The sequence below is a fragment of the Macrotis lagotis genome, chromosome 2 (genome assembly GCF_037893015.1).
Source record: "Macrotis lagotis isolate mMagLag1 chromosome 2, bilby.v1.9.chrom.fasta, whole genome shotgun sequence".
Classification (NCBI taxonomy): Eukaryota; Metazoa; Chordata; class Mammalia; order Peramelemorphia; family Peramelidae; genus Macrotis; species Macrotis lagotis.
The window spans coordinates 16,482,091-16,500,794 of record NC_133659.1 but is presented as its reverse complement, the minus strand read 5'-3'; the positions used below and the strand labels follow the sequence as shown (position 1 = coordinate 16,500,794).

At 39.3% G+C, this 18,704-nt stretch overlaps 1 protein-coding gene across 9 annotated transcripts in view; it reads left to right on the top strand.

Moving 5' to 3' along the window:
* PATJ (PATJ crumbs cell polarity complex component) overlaps positions 1–18,704 on the top strand; it is a 331,197-nt gene that overhangs the window by 151,082 nt on the left and 161,411 nt on the right. For all 9 annotated transcript variants that reach the window (XM_074221287.1, XM_074221289.1, XM_074221288.1 and 6 more), the window contains exon 27: positions 6,500–6,602. In XM_074221287.1, the coding sequence (XP_074077388.1) occupies positions 6,500–6,602 (103 nt within the window). The remainder of the gene's footprint in view (positions 1–6,499; positions 6,603–18,704) is intronic.

Genomic DNA, 18,704 nt, shown 5'->3' with positions numbered 1-18,704 from the left:
TGTATAATCTTTCCTTTGTAAATTTACTATTTCTCATTCTGCTTCAAAAACATCAATTTAATATGATCGCAATGATCTATTTTTTTCTTCTATCATCTCTGTTCTCTTGATTGCTTAAGAATTCTTTCCTTAATCATCACTATGAAAGGCATTTTCATCCCTTTTCTTTCATTTTTCATGAGAGTGACTTTTATCTGAATCACAACTATTTGGAACTTGCTGGCATGATCTAGAAGGTTCTACATGAAATCTGGGTGGTTTTTTTCCCTTCCCAAACTCATCTCCATTTTTTCTAACAGCAGGATTGGGATTTGAACCCGTCTCTAGCTTCAGATCTAGTGATTTTTCCACTGACCACAAATCCAAGACAGAGAACTTACATTTCTACAGTAGCAGCCCATTATGTTTTACTTTAGCCAAAATTATTGGGAATTTTTCCCTTACATCCAGCTTCAGTTGATCTCTTTGCAGTTTATGTCTCACTTGTTTTGTTAAGTGTACAATTTCACAGAAAGATATATATATATATATAGTTAGAAAGATAGATTACATCCCTGTTGCGAGAGAGGGAGCAAGGGCGGGGGGAGAGAGAGAAAGAGAGAGAGAGAGAGAGAGAGAGAGAGAGAGAGAGAGAGAGAGAGAAGAGAGATCATGGACAGACAGACACAGAAAGACAGGATTTATTATATGCTTACTTTGAGCCAGTGATTATCCTTATCTCTGACAATACAAACACAAGAGAAAAAAGATGATCCCTCCTTTAAGGTAATTGCATTCTAAAGAAAGAAGATCGTACATTAAAGAGATCTGAAAAGTGTCGAGAATGCAAGGGCTCTGAGAAAACATGAAGAAGTTGTATTGGGGGCCACTTTGAAAGTGAGAATTGCTGACTTGGAGGTTCTATGAAAAAACTGACCACTCAGAGGAGGGGACGCTAGGGGTTGTGATTTTGCCAGTATTCAGGCTGCTGTGGTTGGAATGGTCCCAGTGGTCTAGGTCTTAGGTGTGTCCATCATTTCAGAAAACAAAGGCTGTTACAGTAGGGATCTCTTAGAGGCAGCCTCGATATTTATTAGCTTTCTAAGATGACTAAGTGTGAAGCTTCGATGCTATTAGGGCTTTCACACACCCACATCCCTCTAGCAATAACAACAGAAAAGTTATGTCCTAGGGCTCTATGTTTTTTCTTTTGTTATTAATTTTTCATAACTTCTGAATGACTTCCTATAGAGTGTCCATTTGATTCCTGCATTTCTTAGTCTCTGTGGAAGCAGCTATATTTTACTGCTTGGCAGGGTCAATGTCCTAATGACTCTCTGGGCTCGAAGAAGTAGCTCATCATAGTTAGTGCTTAAAGTTGGAAAGTTGAATAGATGACTTGGAGCTTCAACAGCTAAGATGTGTTGCTGGTCTCTGAAGGATTGGACCACATTGATTCACCAATGGGATGGACTCAACTTTTGGGGAGGGGAGAGCCTTCAGAGCAAGATAGTAGAGAGTGTAGAGGGCAGTCTGTCCATTCCTCAGAGACCCTTCCAGTAATTTTAGGCATGTCACTTAAGAGTAATAGCCCCCTCTTTGTAGACTTCCAAAGACTTTACTCTTAGCGGGAACTTCAACCTGATTAATTCCCTGTTAATTAAAAATGAGAACTTTTCAATTATTGGAATTCACTTTGTCTTCTAGGGGTGTGTGTGTGTGTGTGTGTGTGTGTGTGTGTGTGTGTGTTTGTATCTATGCAAATCGATACCCATATGTCTATACATGTTAAATACCTAGGGGTCTCTCCATAACAATGCCAGTTGGCTCATGCTCTGTAACTTACCTTCTCAGAAAATTGTCAAGGGCTTTGAGAGGATAAATCATTTGCCTGGGATCAAAAAGTCAAAATATATCACTGATGGAACTTAAGGCCAGGTCTTCCTGATCTGGAGACTTGTTCTTTATTCACTAACCACTCTTCTCTATCTGTATGTGGCAGTCTCACTAATTGATGTAAGGTCCAATGTTTTGCCTCCTCATAAAGAGCTTTAGAGATATTGTTGGAACAAAAAGTATGTGTGTGTGTATACATATATATTATTTTTATATATATATATGTATATATGTATATATATACATACACACACACACACACACACACACACACACACACACACACACACATATAGTTTTATAACCCTTTGGGTAGTGTTCCTGGTTGCTTTCCCAAATGGTTAGATCCCAACAACAGTGCATTAGTCTCCCGATTTTCTCACATTCCCTCCAACATTTATAATTTTCCTTTTTTGTCTTATTAGTCAGTCTGACTGATGTGAAGTAATACTTCAGAGTTTTAAGTTGCATTTCTTAATCAATATTGGTTTTGAGCATTTCGTTTCATATGAGTATTGATAGCTATGATTTTTTTTTCTGAAAAAAATGCTTGTCTATATTCCTTTGGTATTTGAGTATTGGTGAGGGTGTTCTTCAGGAGTGGGTGACCCAGTTAGGTCCTCCTAGCTCTGTGATTTATAAGATCCTAGATCTCCATTGAGCAATGACCCTGCTGACCTTTTGGTTCTAATCTTCATGTTTTAAAGACATGTTGCCTGAGGTACAGGTAGTTTAAATGAGTCATCCAAGCTCCCTCAGCTACTAGAATATCACAGGTGGGATTTGAACCCAGCCTACTGATTCAGAAACCAATTCTTTTGACTCTAAGACGCCATTTCATCTATCACAGATCCTGGCTTTGCAAAATTACCTTTAAGAATTTGTTTGGATGCAAATAAGGCATTGCCCCACATTTTAGAAAACCTGTGAGGGAAACATGGGTAGAATGGTGGATACAAGCCTGACCTTGGAGCCAATAGACCTTCTCTCTACCATGCTCTCCCCCAGTTACAACCTGGCCGGTTTTTACCTGTTCCTAATTGAACCCAGACTTTGTTCTCTGTAATTCTGGGCATTTATGACTAACCTTTCACCATATTTTACCCATAATTCACTCAATATGTCACCTCCCACCAATATGATGACTATGTCTCTTTAGAGGTACTCTCTCCCTTCCATGTTCCCTCCCCCAACTTCCTTTGATGTATCATCCACTTTTATTGGAATGTAGGCTCCTTGAACTTCTTGAAAGATATTGATTAAAATCTTAGTACCATTTTTAGCTCATGGAAAGAATTTAATAACTTTTCTTTCCATTTCTCTCCTCTTCCCCCCCTTCTTCTTATTCTCTTCCCATTTTCTTAATACAAACCATTACCTTTATTGGCACCAGTTCATTCAACTGGTTGTACTGAATGACTTCTGAAGAAGTTTCTAGCTCCTATGATAGCTCTTCTTTTCTATCCTCCTCTTGCTTTTCCTCTTCCTTTCTACAACTTCCCTTATCCCCATATCTTTCTTCTTCATCTCACTTTTTCCTAGTTTCCTTTCCTTGTATCCTTCTTTTTTATCCTTTCATTATCTTTCTACTTTCTTATTCTCCCTTATTTCTTCCTTTTCTCCACTTTCCCCCTTATTATTTCGTCTGATCCTGTCCACCATTTTTGTAAGCCCCCATCCCCTATTTGAGAGCCATGTCTGTTTTGGTTTTTGAGAGAGTGGTTCTCTCTTTAATCCTGCCGGGGTTATTTAAATGTTCTTACATTGCACCCCATAAATATGCTCCAACTCCAAGTGAAAACCGAGACTCTAGTACCTGCACAAGTGGAAACTCATTAGGGAGTTCTACAAAAATCAAAGTTTCAGTTCTCTTCTGGGAAGCCACTGTGAGCAATGAGGCTGAGGCTGCTCTGTTATTTTGCATATTCCTGACTGTTCCTCATTTGGACTGAGGACCAAGTTTTTTTTATTAGGGAGATTCAGTCTTGTGCAAAGTTTTGTAATTTGTATTCCCCGTTTCTGTCACTGCCCACTGCCTCTGCAACCAATGTCCATATTTACCAGTATATTTCAGAGTCAACCCCGATTATAGTCTTGTTGAATCTGAATTTTGTAAATTAATTCATCCAATGAAATAAGAGGCCGCATGATTTCATGGAGAGATGGCTTACCTATTAGGCTGTCTGGCATGTCATAAGTGATGAAGAAGAGCTTTTCCATCATTCATTTATTCATTCATTCATTCATTCATTCAATCCTAGACAAATCTTTCCAAGACTATGCTATAGAAGAGATCAAATTACTATTATAAAGAGATCTCTATAGTTTAAAAATAATCATGTTGAGAGCCTTTCTCCCCCCCCCCCCCCATATAACCATAATTTACCAGAAAAAAAAAAGCCCTTAATGCTTCTCAGGTGAACTATTGCAATTGCCTCCCTCACAAGTGCCACATGGCTTATTTTTTTTTAATTTTTTAAAATTTTTTTTAGTTTTTGCAAGGCAATGGGGTTAAGTGGCTTGCCCAAGGCCACACAGCTAGGTCATTATTAAGTGTCTGAGGCGGCCTTGAACTCAGGTACTCCTGACTCCAGAGCTGGTGCTCTATCCACTGCGCCACCTAGCTGCCCCACATGGCTTATTTCTAACACTATAAATTGATCATTTCATTCCCCCGCTGAGGATCGTTCTTCACTGGCTCCCTAGGCTTCCAAGATAAAATATTAATTCCATTGTTTGATATTTATGATTTGCAATCTCACTTCATCTTATCTTACCAGGCTGACTAAATTTTCCTCCTTCCCTATCCCTAGACATAGATACACTCTCTCTCTCTCTCTCTCTCTCTCTCTCTCTCTCTCTCTCTCTCTCTCTCTTTCGAAGTTACCCTACTGTCTTCATCTCCTGTCTCTACACCATTACACAGGTAGTGCCTTTTGTTTTGAATTGATAGTGTTTTTTTAATCAGCTTTGTTTTATTTTATTTTATTTTCTATTTTGATCTCTCTCTCTCTCTCTCTCTCTCTCTCTCTCTCTCAATATTCCCTCCTCCACTTATTAGGGAGGAAAGAAAAAACAAATCTCAATATAAAGGAAAACATTCTTAGAGTAGCCCTGTAGTTGCCCTCAGCTCTTTTTCCAGAAGTGGGAAGAGGTACCATTGTGAATCCTTTGGATCTGGGCTTCGTCATTGTGTTGGGCAGAATTCTCGTTAAGTTTTTTGGTCTTTTCAATGTAGTTATTGTTGTAGAAATTATTCTCCTGATTCTCCTCTCTGTATTTTACATCTGTTCATATCCTGGGATTAGTTACTCTTTAGTCTTTCCTCTGCCCCTTGTGATCTCATGCACTCTTTAAGGCTGCACTTACCACCCTACCTCCAAAATTTCCATTTATTTACTTTTTGCATAGTTTCTCTTTACTTTTCTGCAGCCTTGTCTCCCCCCCCCCCCTTCCTTCCATAGAATATGGACTGGTTGAGATGGAATGGGCCCATCTCATTTTGATTAGGAACCTCACATAATTTCTGGCTCATGACAGGCCCTTAATAAATGTTTATGGAATGAATGTATCCTTTCTATTTCATTTAATGTTTGCTTTCCAAATGACAGTTCTCTGCCATTTGGATGACTTCCTTTCAGATTTGCTATAATCACAGACCTGTTATTCTCAGCTTACTAAAGTGCATCCTGCTATTAGCCACTTTGTTCTTTAAAACCTAATTGAATATAAAAGGGAAATCCTGTATCTGAACAAATCATAACCCAGTTACTTGGAGATTTATGTTTTGCCTAGATCTCCTGACTCTCCCTCTTTTTAACTACCTCATCCTCTCCTCCACATTTAGCATGTTTTTTTCCTTTTCTTCCCGATATCAAAAGAACTGTGTGTGCATGGATAAGGTAATCTTGCCATAAATTTTGTTGTCTTTTTAATTCAATTTATTTCGATCTAGGGCATTTTTTTTTTATAATGAAACATCTTTCCAACAGAGCCAGTGCATGCATAAGTTGTTCAAAAATTCTCATACTGAAGGCAAATTCTAACCTTGTGGATATTTGGAAGGACAAATAAAACTCAAGTGATGGGTCAGTGACATATCTGGAGTTCAGATGGTTATAATTTCTACTATCTCTTATGGACCCTGTCAACTTTAAAAAAGAAACTGTTATTTTCATAAATGAAAGACCAATTTTGAGCAGTGATTTACTTCATTTTAGCTAGATTTTCTATAAGTAAGTATCTTTCATTTTGACTTGGGGAGGGATGGTTTGGCTGATCGCTGATGCAATTCATTATATATTAATTCTGACAGTGGCATGTGAATAGGAACCCTTTCTTCTTTGGGGAAGTAACATGATCTTTAGATTAAATCAATGAACCTTAGAGTGTTCTCTTGTGCTTTCTAATTTCTGCTTCCTCAGAAGTCATAGAAACTCCTCATGTGATCAATAACGCTATAAGGGAATAGCTGATATTGGTCAACCTGCTCATAGATTCCAAGATCAGGGAGAGTGTGCATTATCATTTTATTTTTACTAGCACTCTTAATAATTTCTTTATCTTCATTTTCAATGAAGAATAGAAAGTCAATAATTACCTCTTCTTTCCTTGCACCCTGCAGAGAAAGGGAGGTGCACCCCCTCCAATGAAATTGCCACCTCCATACAGGGCTCCTCCAGAGGACAGCAATTCTGATGATGAAGATGGGGCTGAATTTACTGAGGGTAAGTGCTTTTCTAATTCTCAGGGAAGATAGTAGTATTCCTGTCATAATTTAAAAGATAAAGTACCAGTATTATTCAAAGAACACATGAATTCTTTGAGGTAACTTTTGTCACCCAGCCTTTGTTTTCCGTAACATTTTTTCTTGAGTTACAAGAAGCAGGAATCTATTCAGGGACACTTCCTTATCCTATATTTTACATATTCCCTTTCCCCAAATTCCTAATGTAGAAATGTAGAAAGATAGTTTTAAATTGAAGTATTTTAATGGTGGAGCATAGGTTCCCCATTCTTTGAATGAATTGAAAGCATTGTTGGTTTTGATGGTTCAAATGAATAGGTATAGTTTGGACTTGGCTTGGGATGCATTTTGGGAGTTTGTTTTGCAGCAACCAAAGCAGATGTAAGTGATTGATCGTGTTTGATCTAGGCTAAAATGGTATTTGCTTTAACTTCAGATGACTAAGGGAGGGGGAAAGGAGATGTACCAAGGTAGATGGTGTGCATAAAAAAACAGCCAACATTTATATACCGCTTTATGGTTTATAAAGGTCCTTAAAAAGCATCTCATTGAATAGTTCAGCCTACATGAGGATATTTGGAGGAAACAAGCTTCCAAGATAGCAAAGAAAAATCATGAATACATTAATTATAGAATATTAGAGTATAAAAGGATATTAGGGTCATCAAAATCAATTCATTATACAGAGGAGTAAAATGTACTGTTGTTCTGTTGTTCTGTTTGATGAAATCATAGGATTTAAATCTAAGATTGTCTAGGCCAAATCCTTCATTTTACAAATGGGTAAAATGAGACTTAGTGTCAGAGTGATGTTATTTTGATTGTACATCAACTAGGCAAAAGTGCTTAGACTGCAACTTGGGTTTTCTGTCTCCCAGTTCAGTTGTCATCATCTATACAGTTTTGCTTCTGTAATACTTGTGTCTTAGAGGTCTCAATACCTCTGTAACCATGTGCCCACATTTGCTTTGTTTGTGTAGAAAGTTACAGTTAATATTGTAGAAGCTGTGAATGTCAATATTCCTTTTCTGTCCTTTGACATGTTCAGATGGCTGGGATTAAAAAATCATCACAGGCTTGTTCTAGTGTGATTTCTAAATGTTTAGCAGCTTGTTTTTTCAACAAAGCTTCTATTTTATTTTTTCCAGTTACATGTAAAAATGGTTTTCAACATTCTTCTTTTTTGCAAGCTTTTGAGTTTCATTTTTCTACCCCAACCTTAATCCTGCATTGTTTAGCAACTATTAAACAATAAAAAGGTGCCACCTGAAAATATTATGCAAGAAATATTTATTACTATCTGTGCATTGACCTCTATACAAGGCCATAGAGGAGATAATATCTTTAGAAAAAAACAGAAACCTTTACTGGGAGAAGCTGATAACTTGACTGGTGGATGAGACACCAAAAAAATGACAGCATCATAACATAAGAGGCAGAAGGGACCTTATTTCTTCCAGCTCTCTCATTATTCTGACGAGATAATTGAGCTTAAGAGGTTGTGATTCATCTTTATATTCCCAAAGCCTAGGACAGTGCCTTCTGTGATTGAATTAGTTATATTATTTTGGCTGGGCTCCTTGATTCATATAGACACCTCCACTGGGAGGAAATTCTCTCTACCAGTGCAGGTTGTCCCCTCCTTTATAGCTCCAGATCTTAAAAGAGTAACCTAGAACATTGAAAGGATATGTCAGAAGATGGACTTTCTGACTTTTCAATCTACCATGTGGATTGAATCAACAGGACCCTGTTACTTCTTAAGTTGGAGATAAATGTTTATCATATTGGATTGGGTTTTGCAATGTCATATAGGCAGCAAGTGGCAAACATTGGATTTGAACCTTCACTTCCCAACTTTAAGTATACCATTTTTATCCTTTAAATACTATCTCCATTGTAATCAATGGCCTAGACAGTGTCCCATGACACTGGTACCAACAAAGGGTTATATGATTCAGAGATAACTCATTCCCAGCTGCATGAGTTCACATAGATCATACACATCATTTCTTATAGCAACACTTCATTACATTAATGAACCTTAACTTGTTTGCCATTCCTTCAAATGATGGACCTGAATTTGTATCCAATTTTTAGCTATCACAAAAAAATGTTATTATGAACATTTTGGTGTAATTGAACATTTTGTTTTTAATCAATGGATTTCTTGGTAGAAGTCCTGTAATGGAGTCTCTGGTTAGAAGAGCATGAACATTATAGTCATTTTGTTTGCATAATTTTAAATTGCTTTCTGAAATAGGTGTACCATTTCATAACTTTGCTAACAATATATTAGTGTGCCTGTCTTCCCACAGCCATTGCAACATTTACTTGCCATTTTTTGAGATTTTCTTTTTCCTTTTGTATATTAAGAGAAATCTCGTAGTTGCTGACTTGATTTCCTCTTATGTCATTCAGAGTGTTTTTATGTGCTTGTGAATAATTTGCTGTTCTTTTGAGAGCTGTTTGGTCATAACCTTTGACCACTTATCTTTTGCAAAAAGGGTATTTTCCATGGTGTGTGTATATTTATTTATACATGTAAATATATGGATGTAAATATTTTAATTATCTTATATTTTGGATGTTTATACTCCTGTCAGAGAAGCCTGTTACAATGTTTGCCTTCAACTATTCCCCTTTTTAGATGCATTGATTTTGTCTGGGTTGAAATTTTTAGGTTTCACATAATGAAAGTCACCTACAGTGTATCATATTTTACTATGGCCTCTATCTTTTCTTTGGTTAAGAACCCATCTTCTACACATGTTCCTTTGGATTTACCAGTTAAGCAGATGACAATCTATCTTCATTCATATTATCACTGTTAAAATCACATCATTTTCTTCATATTCTGATTGGGGATGCAGCGCCTAAAGAGGCAGTCTCCTGGCAGCATCTTCATAGGTGATGATAGTGCCCTGATTGTAAGAAGGAAATCAAACATGGGATCAGTTTTGCAGAGAAGGATTGTAATTTGTGTTTGAAGATACTGAGTTAGAGATGTGTCAATAGAGCTTCCAGTTTGTGATGGAAAATATGCAGTCAGTCATGCAGATCTGGAGCCCAGGGTGGCACAGTGGGGCTAGAGTTGGGCAGACTGAGTTCAAATCCTTCAGATACTTCTAGATAAATGACCCTGAGCAAGTCACTGAAATCTCTTGGACTCAGTTTCCTTATCTATAAAGTAAACTGCCATTGTAGTTGTGAAGTATTTGTATATATTTGTAAAGTAATTTTTAAAGTTTAACAGACTCTTGGTTTTGCTGATATTTGTGTGCAGAGGAAACAATTAAACTCATGTGAGCTGGTGAGAACATGGAGAGACTACCCAGGAAGACGTGTGGACAACCTTAGACAGAACATGGCATCCCAAAGTTAGGGTATTAGATGACATGGTCGATAAAAATCAGTCATTAAGTCAGGAATACTTATCTTCCTGAGTTCAAATCTGGCCTCAGACATATACTAGTTGTGTCACCCTAGGGAAGTCACTTAATCCTATTTGCCTCAGTTTCCTTATGTGTAAAATGAACTTGAGAAACAAAGGCAAACCATGCCAGTATCTTTGCCAGGAAAACTCCAAATGGGGTCACAAAGAGTTGGATGTGACTCAAATGATTCAACAACAAAAAATCATGAATGCTGACTTAGCGTCAGTGAATTGTCAGATGGGAATTAGCATTGGTTTGCAAAAGGCAAAGGAAGGAGATGGACCTTCTTAAATAAGGCTCTCTGGGGGTGAGTAATGAGAATGGATCTTATCATCAAGATGAAGAAGAGAGAGAACCCAGATAAGGGAAGGCCCCTTAGATCACTGAGTATGACATGGCTTCATTTCTGAATTTTCTTTCACACCCACCCAAGATCATCAAAAATCTCTGAGGCAGAAATGATCTCAGAGGTCAATTTTGTATGTATTCCTCCATAGATATCCTCTCACCCATATATCTGATAAGTTATCTGTCCTTTAGAGGAAGTCTCCTGGAATGGGAAATTCACTGCTTCCCACATTAGTTTATTTCTCGGTTTTGGACACCTCCTGTTAGGAATATTTTCCTTCTATTTAGCAGATAATTCTCTCCTTGCAAATTCCAGTCTTTGATCCTTTCCCCTTTGAGGACAAGCAGATCTAGTCAGATCCTATTTCATTTCTAAGCTTTTCCAATACCTGAAGATGACTTTTTTGATCCAGGGCATGGTCCAGTGAAAGGGTCTAGGTAGAAATCTGTGGAACCTTGGTCAGGATCTCCATCCTTATATTTGTCATCCACAAACTGAGGGTGGCCTCTGGGGTCCCTTTGAGTTCTAGTAGTAATCTGTTCCTCAAAAGATATTGAGAGGAGTACAACCAAGAAAAATCAGAAAGAATGAATGTTGCTTCTTCCCAAAAGAATAGGTTCAGATTTTCCATTATAATCTGATCTTTGGGCATGTTTCTACTGACTCTTTGACCTAAGAAAATGCTTGTTATTGTCAATTTATTTTTAAATTATTAAAGAGAAGTTTTAAAGGCAGACTTCCTGAAAACTTCCTGAAAATCTAATATAGAGGAAACAGACTATGTCTGTTTTTATTCTAATATACATCAAAAAATATGTCAGCCAAGTCAAACTTGTTGGAAAACTCACTTCCGCACAATATTATTAATTCAGTTCAATTCAATGTAGCAAACATGTATTAAACATTTTCTTAATAAACGGGCCTTGGGAATTATTTTCCTATGTGGAGTGGAAGTCCCTACTTATGATTTCTTCCATTTCAGAAAGCCTCAATCTCCTGATGTGACTGAAGTCTTCAAAAGCTTTCTGGTAGACTAGGAGGTTTCCTGGCTGACTTTGATAACAAAGCTTCCCTTTTCAAAGACAAGGCTTGACCCAGGGTCCTCTGGAGTTGGATGCCAGCTTTCCCCGGTGCCTCACTGGCCTACAAAGGAACTAGGCATTTTAAAAAAATGGCATTAAAACTAAGCATTAAAAAAAAATTCCACTGGAGTGAAACATATCAACATTGAAATAAAATTTCAAGAAAGATAAAGGAATAAGAACTCTGCTTAATTTGAAAAGGTTTCCGATAAAATTCAAGTCTCAAAGGGACCTTAGTGAGTTAGGGAAATGAAAGATAGCCTGTAACAATGTTTGGAGGTAGGAAATTGAATGTTCTGTCTAGAAGAAAAGGAAGAACATAGAATAATGGAAAGAGTAATTTAAAACAATTCTGGAACTGTGAGCCTCAGCCCTTCTTGGGGTGCTGTTAAATAACTAACAAAGGAATCTGTACTTTATGTAAAAAGGAAACAGGAGCCTTTGAGCTTCAAGGGTGGGGGGTGAGTGACATGTTCTAATCTCTCATCCAAATTCTGTTGTTCTGTTCATTTAAAATCATTTTCAAAACTTGGGGTTATGGTGGAGAAAAGAAGAGCACAATGGCATCCCAGGTCTTTGCCCAGTGGACTTTCGCTCCAAGAACCTGGTGATTTCAACTCTCAGACAGTTTGCCATCAGATTCTGTGCTATGGGAAAGGCCCTGGGTCTTTGGGGAACTGAGGCTTTTTTCCTGGTTCTTCATCTTTCTGCATTGGGCATTTCAGTCAATCAATCACTTTGTCATGTGCTAAACATTCCACAAAAGGTCAGAATAGGTTTCCATCATCCCAGAATGGCCATTCTAACCATGGAGGCATAGCTATGTATGTCAAAGAAAGGAGAAGGGAGTTAATCTAAGTTTGGGCAGGGGACCCAGTGGTGACCACTTAATGATGGATTTCTGGTGTAACTTGGAAAGCAGAGGAAGCTATGAGCTAGGAGAGATAAACAGGGGGGCATTCCAGGTATGGAATGCCAGGTAAGGAGGAGAGGATCAGCTAGATGACACATTGGATAGAGCAGCTACCCTGACATCAGTAGGATCTGAGTTCAACTCCAGTTTTAGCCATGACCTAGACAAGTCACTTAACCCCAATTGCCTCCAAAAAACCAGAAAAAAAATGTCTGCCAGAATTACTACTTTGTAGATTGTGTCAAAAATAGAATGGGGCTAGGTCGGAAGACCTTTGAATGCCACACAGGTTTTCTATTTGAGACAAGTCTTGAGCTCCTTTATTAAACTCTACCTTTACTAGAACTCTGCTAACCTGAAGGGTCAGCAGGTTGAACCCCCCTCATTTTATATATGAAGATACTGAAACCCCAATTCCTGAGCAGCTTCACAGAGCTCATCAGTTTGTCACCTTCTCTCCTGTTTTTCCCACTCAGCCTCACCAATTATGTTTCATGTCACTCCCCGAAACTGTTTCTAATTTTTTTCAATAAAGGCAGAAACAGAAAATAATACCTTAGCAACCTTTCTAACACTTTTCTTTCACATTTTATATGTGGGAAAAATTAGCATCATAAGAGAATTCCAGTCCTATTCTACCTTCAAATAGATGTCTGTCTGCGGAGCTAATGGAATCAGGCTGTTAACTGATTGTAGTAATTGAAAAAGAAATTCCCTTTTTGGATAGAAATGTCAAAACCATTTTATCCTCCAGTGAACCTGGAGAGTGCCCAGGCCCATTGGCTGAGAAGGTCTTTCAGGGTCTTCTCCAAGAGCTTGGTTTACAGGTGAGGCAAATGAGTCCCAGAGAAGCATTTCCGGTCGGTCGGCTATGAGAGAGTCTGTTCATAATTGGAGATCTCAACCCCTCCCATTCCCCTTGTCTGTGATGTTTTATATGAAAGGCAGTTTGATACAGTGCATGGAGGGCTGGACTCAAAACTAAAAAGTCTGGATCCCTTTCCATTTCTGAGCCTCAGCTCATCCCTAAAATGGAGCAGATAATGGCAATTCTCTTGGTATTGCTGTGAATTAGAAACGAGGAAATAGGAAATAATGGATTTCTGGTATAACTTGGAAAGCAGAGGAAGCTATGAGCAAGGAGAGATAAGCAGGGGGACATTCCAGGTATCGAATGCCAGGTAAGGAGGAGAGGATCAGCTAGGCGACACATTGGAGAGAGCAGCCACAAACCTTCAAGTTCTATGGAAATGCTGACTATACAGTCCTTTAGGACCTCACAGTTAGTAAATGTTGGAGGCATGATTTGAACCCAGGCCTCTAACCACTGTGCTGCCTTGTTAGTTAGTTTTTCATCGTACTTACGATGATTTTATTTATGTAAAACATTTTAATTTAATCATAATTAACTATTTTGCCTCTTGTGATCACTTCTATCCTTTCTGTGGTTAACAATTCTCCTCCTTGCTATAGAAGGTGCAACATCTGTTTTTCTTCTCATTTTTTATTTTTAGCATTTGATCTTGCGTATTCAGTTCTTTTAATCCACTTTGTGCTTACTGAGGTATATGGCATGAGCCTTCATTTTGATAATCTACTTTCCAATTTTTTTCCAGGAATTCTTATTAAAAAAAGAAGAGGCATGTCATTTTTTTTTTTTATGTTTTATATATACATGCTCCAGTGCCCAAGGGACCCAGAGTCCCACACTTGGAATCAGACGCCTCTTCCCAAGTTCAAATGAACCCTGAGATATTTACTAGTTTTGTGATCCTAGACCAGTTCAGACCTCAGTTTCCTCATCTGTAAAAGGACTGAGAGATACTGTAGTATCTTTGCCAGGGCTCCATATGGAGTCATGAAGAATCAAAGGGAACTGAAAAACAACCAACCATCAAAGTATAGATGTATTTTTGTCTTTATTTTCCAAAGACCCAGGAGCAAAGAAGTGTTCTGTATGATTATCGACTGACTGGTCCAAGGTCACCCAGCCAGCTAGCGTTGTAGAAGTCCTTTGTTGTTGTTGCTGTTGTTGTTGCTGTTAGGCAATGGGGTTAGGTGGCTTGCCCAAGGCCACACGGCTAGGGAATTATGAAGTGTCTGAGGCCGGATTTGAACCCAGGTCCTCCTGACTCCAGGGCTGGTGCTCCAACCGCTGCACTACCTAGCTGCCCCGGTAGAAGTCTTTATGAGTCACTTTGCCTCCAATCATCATAACTATCACCAATAGGTTGGGAACATTTGCACTCATAAGATCATAGATTTAGAGTTGAAAGGGCCCCCCAGGAAAATCTAGCTCACCATTCTTTTCACAGATGAATAAACTGAGACCTAGCCAGATTAAGTGACTTGTTTTGTTCAAACAGCAGTAAGTGGTGAAGGCAAGATCTGAAGCAAGATCTTCCAGAAGCCCAAGTGCCCCACTTGAAGCACCACCCTTGGGGCTCTGCTTTCATCCTGTCCTCCTTCGAGGTGGGGAGTTGAACCTTTCCTTGCCAATAGATGTCACTACAATCAACAGCAATTATCCTCATCTAGGCTTCTATAGTTTCAAAAGGATGCCTATCCCACAGCAAGTGTTTGCAATATATTAAGGTGAGAGAAAGTAAAATAAAGATTTCAGGAAACAGTGGACCATACTCCCCCCCCCCACACACACGTAAAAGTAGTGACCATTTGTTTCCGTAAGTGGTGTAATAAAGATTTGGAAGTTATTCCAGATTTTATGTGCTTGTTCCTTGTTCATCCTTTCCTGTCCTGCTCAGTGGTTTTTAATGAGCTTTATAATCTGCTGAATTCTTAATTCATTACCTTCAACCAGACTAGCGAGGCACAACCTCAGAATGAGACATGCTTTTTCACAAAGGTTACAGTCGTGATCCTTTTTCCTTTTTTTGCCTTAGACTCCTGGTTATAAGTTGCATTGTGTCAAAAGTACGGATGCTTTTCATCTTAAATGATTATCTGTAGAATTGTCACTGTGATCAGGTGTTTCTGGTTTTTTCCTATATGACTCAATGTAAACAATCAGCTGAACAGATGGCTCTCCCTGTGTGTGTGTATGACACTTTGCTAAGAAAGGTTAAAAAATATTACCCTCCTTGATTGAATGCTAATTCTAAAATAATTGTGGTTAGAGGATTAGAGCCTGTTCAAAAATGAAGCCCATGTACCAGATAGCATTTGAAATCAAGATATTAGAAACTCTAACCCATCTTCGACGATGTCTCTGAAGTCTCAGCGTTTTCTTAATTGATTTTAAACCAGTCATTTGTAGACTTGAATACTGCATGGGAGCATGGGTAGGGGTTGCCGGTGTCACGGCTTCAAATGAGTCTAGGGGCTAGTGCATGCTCAATGGAGCCAAGCTGTCTCTTTGTTTAAAAAAAAAAATCATTCAGGAACATCTCTGAGCATTGAAGAAACAGTAAGTTGCTGATTGTTTCAGACTCTGAGGACACAATGCACCATCCACTTGGCTGATGCTTTTTAATTTGCTCGGAGAAAGATGCAATTAGCATGATTAACTCTTTCTCCCCAAGAAAAGTGGGGTCATTAAAATGATATTAATGGATGCTCAGCCGGAGCTGGCTGAATGGCTGGTTGTGGAGCCAGGCTGAGAAGCCTCCCAGACTGGCAGGGTAAACGAGAGCCACATACGGCAGCGGTCGGAGCGGCGCTGGGTCAGATGGAGGGAGCCAGAGATTTGCTTTGCTCTGCGCACTTTTCGAGGCAAGCTTTCCTCCGTTGACTGATGTGACTGTTCGCTTGTGGGGACGGAGGCGAGCCGCGAATGAGTGTCATTGATAGCATCTCATAAGAGAAAGAGATTGACGATTTCCCCCTAAGGAGAATTTAATAAAAACAAAATAGCAACCTGAGCAAAATAGGCCCAAGGTCGTCAGAAGAGAGCCGAGGACAGAGCCTGTGGAGAGAATCTGGAGCTGCTCTCGCCAGTGAGTGTTTGTTAGGAATGCAGAGTCCCTGAAGTGCTCCTACAAGCTACAGCCATGGTGCAAGGGGGCTTCCCAGGTAAGCTTTCTAGTCCCTCTCTCTGGGTGTCTGACTCTGTGTGTGTGTGTGTGTGTGTGTGTGTGTGTGTGTGTGCGCGCTTTATGTGGGTTCAGTCTTAATCTAATTTGATGGCGTTTCAGAAGGATTGGGGGTATTCAGAAAGAGCCCAGGTTGGACTCGGAGTAAGCCCTGCCATTTCTTAGAGATAGCGAGGATGGATGCCCATGCATTGATAGGAAACATCTGCATTCAGTACGGACCTTTGAGATCTCTCGTGGACATTGTCCCTCAGAATAGTGTTGGCACGGGCAGGAATGCAAGCAGTAATGTATTAGGCAGATCGGATCTGCCTGCTGCTCTGCTCTCAGAATCCCTAATGCCTCCTCCCTGTGGCATCTCAGCTTTGGGGAGCTGCAACTGAGAAGTCGACCCACTTAGCATCTATTACTTATATTCTTGCTCTCGTCTATGGCTCTTAGGTGTTTCTCGACCACATCAGAATTTTCTAATTAACTTAGGAAAAACTGACCATTCAGCATTTCCTTCTCCCTGAGTGTAGAATATGATTAAAAAACAAAAACCCTTTGGATGTCTCCAATTTCTCTCCCAATCATCAAATGAAATCCCAGGTATATTTTCAGTGTTATTCCATAGGGGCTGACCAAGACTTTGTATCCCCCTCCTCCCTTTTTATTTTTGAAGCCCCTGTCCACTGCCTGAAGATCCCTTTAGGAGCAGCTACTTTGAATTCTCTGGTCATCTACAATAGTCCTCTTCTGGTCTTTAAAAGATGTTCATGTTTAGTTCCTGTAACTAATGCAGGATGTCAGGGGCTTTTCCTAAGAGTACGGAGCCATCGGCATTGGATTACTTCACAGCTGTATGACCTGAGCTCTCTTCTTCACTGTGTCTTGCTTTCTTCATAATGTGGAGCCTCATAATTAGAAAGATGACAGGAGGGACATGAGAAGAAGTGACTCGATGAGTTGTTTGGGTTATTACCCCAGGGAGCAGGGATCAGAACCAGATTCTAGGTAATCACCAGTTGGGGTGCCTCTTCAATCTCAGTGGGAGGCAAAGCTGATGAGTCAACACTGGACCAACAGTAAATTACGTCCAGCCTTGGGATGCAGTGGAGAACTGGACTCTGAGGCCAGATGCCAAGGGCTACTCTCTACCATTATAAGGAGAAGGGGCTGACCTGGATCAGTAGAGAGTGTGTCTTCTTCTTCTTCCTCCTCCTCCTCCTCCTTTTCCTCCCCCTCTTCATCCTCCCCCTCCAGGAATTCCCTGACTCATAAAATCCTATGCTGTCTAGTACCTGTTTCTATATCTGTTTTAGAGTTGAAAGGGTCCTCAAAGTTCTAGTGAGTCTAACACCTCCTTTTGCAGTTAAGGAAACAGCCTTAGAGAAATGAGGTGATTCATCCAAAGTGATAAAATATTAAGTTTAAGAGCCAAGATTCAAACATAGAATCTGTAACTCCAAACCCAGTTCCCTACACATTACCCTGTATCTGACACACTGACAGCTGAGGAGCCTGGACCTTCATGCTTGTATCTTTTGGGGCATATTTAATGACTTGATGTTTTTTCTATTGACAAAGAATCTTCCTTCTGCCCCCACCTCCCATAGTCCAGAAGTTGCATTTGTTTCCCTTCTCATTATAATACTTTAACTTTTCTGGCTTCAAATAAAGCATTCTGGATGAACTCCTTCCTCCTCATATCATTGCAACCAGGCCCTGACCCAATTCTTATTTGTTCTTCCCCTCCTGTAAACTACGGCATCTTCTTGTGGGTCCCTTAGATACTGCACCACCAAATTAAACACAGTGGAATAAATATTTCTGGACACATCAAGTTTAATGGCAGAAATATGATTCTGGAAAATGTAATTAATCTTACATAGGTTTTCTTTTTAAAAAAAATTAAAAGGTATAAACATGACAAGTGGTTCTAGACAGAGTATGAATGCCCAGACACGAAGGGTCATCTTTAGATGACTTTCCCAGAAACATGAGATTAATTGGCTCATATCTTCCTCCCTGTGGTGATATATTTGATGCTGTCAGCATTCATATGGGAGTTTGCTGTTTAACCTCAGATTTGCTTCCCTAATTCTTTATTTTTCAAACACTTTGTCAAAATGCCCTTCCAATGATGTGTGGGGCTCCATTTTTCAGTTTTTAATTTTATGACCCAATCTGAGGATTTTTCCATCTCTTAGGTGCACATATTGGTCCAGAGATCACCTGAAAGAGTATCCATGTGTATAGTCTCTGGA